The sequence below is a fragment of the Ursus maritimus genome, unplaced genomic scaffold, assembly GCF_017311325.1.
Source record: "Ursus maritimus isolate PB19 unplaced genomic scaffold, ASM1731132v1 scaffold_16, whole genome shotgun sequence".
Classification (NCBI taxonomy): Eukaryota; Metazoa; Chordata; class Mammalia; order Carnivora; family Ursidae; genus Ursus; species Ursus maritimus.
Window position 1 is genome coordinate 1,027,162 of NW_024424008.1, and position 7,857 is coordinate 1,035,018.

The 7,857-nt window shown below is 39.7% G+C and overlaps 1 protein-coding gene across 1 annotated transcript; it reads right to left on the reverse strand.

Annotated features, from left to right (window-relative positions):
- Positions 1-6,361: 6,361 nt before the first annotated feature.
- LOC103680783 (olfactory receptor 52A1) lies at positions 6,362-7,300 on the reverse strand. Its single transcript, XM_008710266.2, has one exon. The coding sequence runs from the start codon at positions 7,298-7,300 to the stop codon at positions 6,362-6,364; it is 939 nt and encodes a 312-aa protein (XP_008708488.2).
- Positions 7,301-7,857: the final 557 nt, after the last annotated feature.

The window sequence follows — 7,857 nt, forward strand, 5'->3', positions numbered from 1 at the left end:
CTACGTATCTATTCATGTAATGGCTAACACTCTCCGTTATTTAGCTCATAAGTGTGTGCTACTGTCTTTATCAGGAACATTCATTTGGGAGACCTAACATGGCCACATGGGTCAGAGTTGTCCTAGAGAATCCTCACAGGATAGTGTGCCCAGTGAAGCTCAACAGCACTATATACAATGAGGAATCAGGAGGAGAGGAAAAAAAAAAAAAGGAGGAAGAAAGAAAGTAAACAAAGGAGCAGAAATTTAATACAAAAGCATGCTTTCAACCTAGCAGAAGAAAAATCATGTGAAAAAAGTAGTTACTTTTCTTCCTGATAGTTTTAAATTTCCAACTTCATGAGCCCTGATACGCTTCTTAAGCAGGTTTTCTCCTTCTCAGCACAACTGGCATTTTACTCAGATACACTTTGGTCCTGGGGTAATTCTCTACATTGCAAGAGGCTTAGCAGCATCCCTGACTCCTACCCACTAGATGCCAGTGGTTCTTTCTGGTCATGAAAATCAAAAATGTCTCGGGCATTGCCAAATGTCACCTGCGTGCGTGGGGAGGGACATAACACACCTGGTTAGTAACCATTGTTCTGGAATTTTACACTGTAGAATAATAGTCTTTAATTAAAGGAGAATCAATGTTTTTATCTTTATTCAGAATAGGCAGAACAAATCTGGGTAGCAAAGGGGATCATTCTTCAGCAGATATTGGCCAGATAAAGGAGATGGAAAGGCATTCCTGGAGGAAATACTTTGAACAAAATCAAAGAAGCATGAAATGTGCAGTGGGAGTGTAAATCAACAAGTACTTTTCACATATGAATTGTTCCATAAACAGAGATGATGATGGTTGAGGTGAAGGAAAGGGAAGAGTAACGAATGTACGGTTCTAATTTGACGATAATAATTTCAAAAACTTAGGTGGAATAACAAGGATTTTTTTTCCCCTCTACAAATCTGTTCTGCTAGTAGATTGATAAATGGCTTAAAAGGATGAGAGCTGGCATAGGGAGATGAAGTTAGAGGGATACTTGTGGTAGTCCAGATGGGATGGGATGACGTGACCTGGCCACATCGGAAGATTAACAAGAAAGCAATATCTCTGCTGCTTGCTGACTTGATGGTGGGAAATCATGGGAGGGGACGGGAGACTAAGATTTTCTTGGTTGAAAGTAGCAACACTGAATGCCAAGGATGTTTGAAGCAACTGTGTGTATGGACACAGACACGTACATTTTTAGAAGAGGGAGGAGACAAATCTTAAACCCTTGAAATTCATGGGTCAGGAACACAATCACGAGTGTCATGTTCAGCAGCAACCCTGAACCATTCATGTTACCGACAACTCTTCTGACTCAGGCTGATTCCCAGAACCTAAACCAATTAAGGGCCTTAGGTCAAAATCTACTCTCCCTACAATCTCAGGAAGTCTTTCCCTGTACAAAGTCTCTGACATTCAGCCTTTGACCTCTGCTTCAAGGCCCCAGCGATGGAGTATCAGAAACAAAGGTTTTGTTTTTTTTTTAATGTTTATTATATACATAATATCCTCTTGTCAGGCCTACTTTAAAATCTATCACCCATTGTGTGATATACTGATTTGGAAACATTCTGGGCAGCAACATGAAACAAAATATTCTTCATGTTTGAAAAATCAGCTACCATAAGACTCTACTGCTTGTTTATCATCTTGCCATCTTCTTGGCTGATAAGAGTGTTGTGTTCTCTTTGAAACCAATCCTCCATTTTCCCCACGCTCAGTGCAGATCTAAGGCCCAAAGACTTACCTGGAAGCCACAGAGTGAAAATCTTCTGGTGGTTCCGAGAGTGAAGATGGCTGTTTTGTACTGTAGGAGCCACCTGGGGATTTTTTGCACCAGTCGTTTGTGAGTTTTCAATTCGCCTAGGACAAGGGTGAAAAGGAGGCACAATATTGTTCAAAACCCAGGAGAACTTGTCTCATAGCAGATCTGCATCTAATAAAACCCCAAATCCTTGTGCCCTTGGGGACTGGCAGCCCATATTAATCGTCCATTCAGAAACATCTAAGAGAAGACACTGTCCCAAGAAAACACAGAGAATCAATGACATTTTTATACAAAATAAAGAGCAAATGAAGGGAAATGAAAACATCTCAAGGTATTCAGAATAATCAGCGCAGACGTGCTAACAAAAAACTAAATAGAATATTTCTTGGTGATGTAGAAATTAAACCCTCATACACCGTTGGTGGGAATACAGCTGGTATAGCTACTCTGGAAAACAGTATGGAGGTGCCTCAAGACGTTAAAAGTAGAGCTATCCTATGACCCAGCAATTGTACTACTAGATATTTACACCAATGACACAGATGTAGTGAAAGGAGGGACACCTGCACCCCAATGTTTATAGCAGCAATGTCCATATTAGCCACACAGTGGAAAGAGCTGAGACATCCTTCAACAGATGAATGAATAAAGAAGATGTGGTTTATACATACAATTGAATATTACTCAGCCATCAGAAAGGATGAATACCTACCATTTGGATTGATGTGGACGGGACTACAGGGTATTATGCTAAGCGAAATAAGTCAAAGAAAGACAAGTATCATCTGGATTCAACATATGTGGAATATAAGAAAGAGTTCAGAGGATCAGAAGGGAATGGAGGGAAAACTGAAGGGGAAGAAATCAGGGAGGAAGACAAACCATGAGAGACTCTTAACTCTGGGAAACAAACTGAGGAGTATGGAAGAGGAGGTCAGTGGGGGGATTAAGGTAAATGGGTGATGGGCATTAAGGAGGGCATGTGATGTGATGAGCACTGGGTGTTATATGCAACTGATGAATTATTGAATATTACATCTGAAACTAATGATGTACTATATGTTGGGAAACTGCATTTAACTTAAAAAAAGAAATTTTCCCATTCATTTAGGATTCTCCTGAAATAATATAATGCATTTTCAGATTTTAGTGCCAGTTCCTATATATATATATATATATATATATTTCCCACCTATGAACTATTTATGGCCAGTGTTAACTCAGTTGAAAAAAAAGGGAGGTTTGTGAATTTAAGCTTTGGTATCATGAGGAAAGGAAAAGAGTCTCCATCTGTGTGGTGCAAGAAGAAGTCTAACAAGACCTCATTACATGCATCTGCCTGAGGACATGATGGCCTTACTTAGAGTCACATGGTGTTTGTCCTGTGTGGTGGCATCTGGCATTGTTTAGCAGACATGTTCGCTATGCACTGAAAGACTCTCTGACTCCCATCTTGCCCTTAAACCGCCATAAAATTATCTTCATCCTAGAAAATGGCTGCTTGGTGTGCTGGGTTACTTCACAGTGGTTTGGGGACTCGGCTGTGTGTATCTCTTTCCAGCTCTGCTCTCAGTGACATCACCTGGTAGATTGAAATAAATGGCACAAACAGGTAAATCAGTAAAGAACCTGTATCGGAATGCCACCCACCCAGCAGAGTAGCACCTGATGAACTCAAAATAAAGTAGCGTATTTTCAGAGAAAACGAAAGAATTAGTTTTCAGATCAATATGAAGCAGGCTGAGGTGAAGTCAGCAGGCTCTGAAATTGGTGCACTACTCTCTCTACAGAGAATTAGAATATGATACACATATTGAATGACTCTCAAGACACCTTGGGAAATGCAAAAAATTTGGAGCCTCGTAGAATCATAATGCCATCGAATGTTGGAGACAGAATAACTCTTAGATACACTTTAGTTAAAACCCATGAGAGCTAAAGGGGAATACGATATTTTAGAAACAAGTTCCTTCCTTATTTGGTGACAGATACAATTCCTTACAAGTCTTATATTAATAGAAATAATTACTACAGAGTAATGTGATAGGAACTACAGAGTGTAAATTTTCAGAAGTGGCTTTTCATTCTACATGTGTTCTAGAGAAAATCTGACTTTCAGCCCCACTTAAGCAGAATTCTATCCCCCAGAAAATAATGAATTCCATTTGTCTACTTTAGACTGAATAATACAAAAACTACACAATTAGGATTATTATTACTCATACTAAATTTTGAATATCGTTAAAATTTTTTTGTGCAAATATGTTTTCTCTCTTGCTATTAAAATACCTATTTACTAGTTTTGAATTGCCTCTTCGCCCACAAAGCCTAAGCTCTGTATTTGTTCCTTTTCATAGAAGGTTGCTGAACCCTGGCTAAAACATTAAGAAATTACTTCTGATGCCATCTCAGGTTTATTCCTAAAGAGACTATGTTATCTAAGAACGACAACTCCTATTGGCAATCCATTATAAACATATCATATGTTAATTCTATAATAAATATTGACACTGAAAACATTCTCAACAAATACCCCAAGACATCCCCTAGATTTACAAATAGTCATCCTCAGCAGTCATTGATATGTGATTGAGCGTGAACCCATTAAGCAAGCGAGGGTATCTCCCATTTATATGACATGCAGTCTATATTATAGATGCATTGATTTTATGCACACATATGCATATTTTCCATCATCATTCATTAAATGGTCTATGAGCTGAAGTTTTCAGGAATGGTCCACTAGCCTTAAGCTCTGGAGTTGTTAATCATAGTTAAAACCCTCCATCTCTTCATTAATTTAATAGCCTTGAATGATTAAAAAGCATGATGTCTTATATCCACTGAGAAGCTATGCTATCACCTGCTTGATAGATACACACACACACACACACACACACACACAAACACACAAACAGATATTTACACATGCTTACGAAAACATGTGTTTACCTTTGGAGAGAACCTCAAATGACACGTAATAACTTTCAGAACTACTTTCATCATCTTTCAAGAGTGTCCATGGTCATTCTTTTTTTTTTCCACTTGAAGTTTAGCGTACAGACATGTTGCATTATTTCCAAGAGTACAGAGGGGTGATTCAGCAAGTCTATACATTATGGTGTGCTCACAGCAGGTCTAGCCACCATCTGTCACCATACAATGCTATTAGAATACCCTTGACTCTATTTTCTAGGCTGCACTTTTTATCCCTGTGACTTATTCATCCTGCTCCTCTTTACCCAGTTTGCCCTCCATGGCTGTATTTGATATCTTAGTAATCTGTGTCTCTCCAAATTGTATCTTACATTGAAAAAAAAAAAACTTCTGTGCTGTGACATTAAGCACATTCTCTGGTTCATGCCTCCTCTATCATCTACCTGGCATAGTGTGTCCTTCCTTATGGGACCAATCATTCATTATTCTTCAGGAAACAGGCTTCATAATTAAAAACCTAAGAACATGATTTTAACTCTGCTGCCTGCTGTTTTCAGTTGGATTTCAATGTTTCCTTCCCTCACTCTCAGGGCATACCACTACAACTCTTGCTTCATTCCCTCTCTGTTTCTTTCTTCTTCCCTCCCAGAAATACAAGGAAACAAATCCATGAAACTTATGCAATGTGTCCAGTTTACCACTCTGCCACTATTCCCTTGTACAGTATTTAACATATTGTGTTTTGATAACACTTGATGAAATAATAAAGACTAGTGGAGGTAACAGAAAAAGTAAGGGTGTATAAAATGGAGCACTTGATTTCACATGATTTTTGCATCTCAAAATTCCCTAATGACTCTGGAGATAAACTGAAATTTTTGTATTATCATCTCACATCAATAAAGGTTTAGGTTTGTTTATATGTTTGTTTGTTTGTTTGTTTTGACACCACATGCTTAGAATACACGTCCTCAAAAAAAATTTTAGAGACTAAAACGATCGTGACATACATTTTGTTTTTATTGAGTACCTTGACACTTTAAAACAATGGGTTTGGGTGCATTTAATTCAGTGATAGATGCATACTTGTGAATCCTTCTGGAGAAGAATCCATAAAAGAAGCAGCTGAAAAAGGGAATGAAAAAGAGAAGAGAAAAGGAAACATCATATCTTCACTATTTTGTTCTTTGTGTTTCTTCCTCTCATTATGCAGTAGCATCCAGACACCCACTGAGTAATAGTCGTTACGGAGGAGGATGATGGGAAAACGATCTAAAATGCAGGCAGGGGCGCCTGGGTGGCACTGCGGTTAAGCGTCTGCCTTCGGCTCAGGGCGTGATCCCGGCGTTATGGGATCGAGTCCCGCATCAGGCTCCTCTGCTGGGAGCCTGCTTCTTCCTCTACCACTCCCCCTGCTTGTGTTACCTCTCTCACTGGCTGTCTCTATCTCTGTCGAATAAATAAATAAAATCTTTAAAAAAATGCAGGCAAATTTCACAAAAGAATTAAATAGGAAACTAAGCCCTCTCATTTAATATTGTTTTTGAAATATTTGATGTAGTTTGGGGACATTGTTACTACTGTATCAAGGGGAAGACTGCAGGTGTTAACCACAATGGATTTTAGGAACACAACATCTTTACCACGTGAATGCGGATCTGCTTGGTCTTGGCACCATAGACAAGTGGATTGAGAAATGGGGGGACCAGCAAGTAGAGGCTAGAAAAGAGGATATGAATATAAGGGGGAACACGAGCACCAAACCTATGTGTGAAGAAGGAGAAGAAGGCAAGGAAGTAGAACTGGAGGAAGACACAGATGTGGGCGATGCAGGTATTGAAAGCTTTCCACCGAGCCTCCTTCTGGGGCAAACGAAAAACTGTGATAAAGATCTGCATGTAGGACAAAGTGATAAAGGTAATATCGAATATTGCAACAGTGAATGCCACAAACAAGCCATAGATTTTGTTGATCCGCACATTTTCTGCAGCCAGCTTCACGATGGCCATATGCTCACAGTAGCAGTGGGAGATGATGGTTGTATGGTAAAATTGCAACCGGCACTTTATTAGTACTAGGCACGGGGCTACTAGAATGGCAGCCCTGAGTGTTACCATAGCCCCTATTTGGGAGACCAGCTGGTGGGTGAAGATAGCACCATGTCTTAGTGGATAACAGATGGCCACATAACGATCCAGGGCCATGGCCAGTAGGATGCCTGACTCTATGCACTGAAATGTATGGATAAGCCACATTTGAAGCAAGCAAGACTCAAAATAAATCTCTGGTACATGAAACCAGAAGATGCCAAGCATCTTGGGCATGATGGTGGTTCCAAGTGCAATATCTGTGACTCCTAGCATGCCTAGGAAAATGTACATGGGCTCATGGAGGCTGCGCTCTGATTTGATGATGATCAGAAGCACGGAATTTCCAAACATAGCAGTGAGATACATGGCACAGAATGGAATCCCGATCCAGCACTGCATAGACTCTAGGCCTGGGATCCCTATTAGTGTCAACACAGAAGGCATGAAGACTGTAACGTTGGAGGTGGACATAATGTCTTTGGGTCTCTAGAAGCAAAAGAATAAAGTGTCTCAGTCAGTGGTACTCTTCTCTTCTAATTCCATTTTTTTTATCCAGTCATCATAGTGAGTCTCTCCGATTTTAGCAGAATGCTAAGATCATATTATCCATCTCATTTATACTATTGAAGGTAAAAAACAGATCTGTAGATACTCATCACTGTTTCAGGGGGAGCATTCACAAGCACTAGGCCACAAGAAGAGGTTATGTGCATGGCAGGCCAAATGCATTAGAACCACCAGATCATCCGAGTAAGGAAATCAGCTGCTGACCTCTCTGTTATGTCATTCTACCTGTGGACAAAATAATTGTACTTGTTTATTTTGTTTGGAAAGGACATTTGAATCAGACTTTGAAGAATCTCTCGAGCTACCCAGCAGTACTATTATTTTCCACTGTCTCTAGATCTAGAACTGTCCGTTTGACACAGTCAATCTGACTCTGATGCACATATGATATAAAAGCTTGCTATTACAGAGAGTAACAGCTGACATATATATTCACACACACACACACACACACACACACA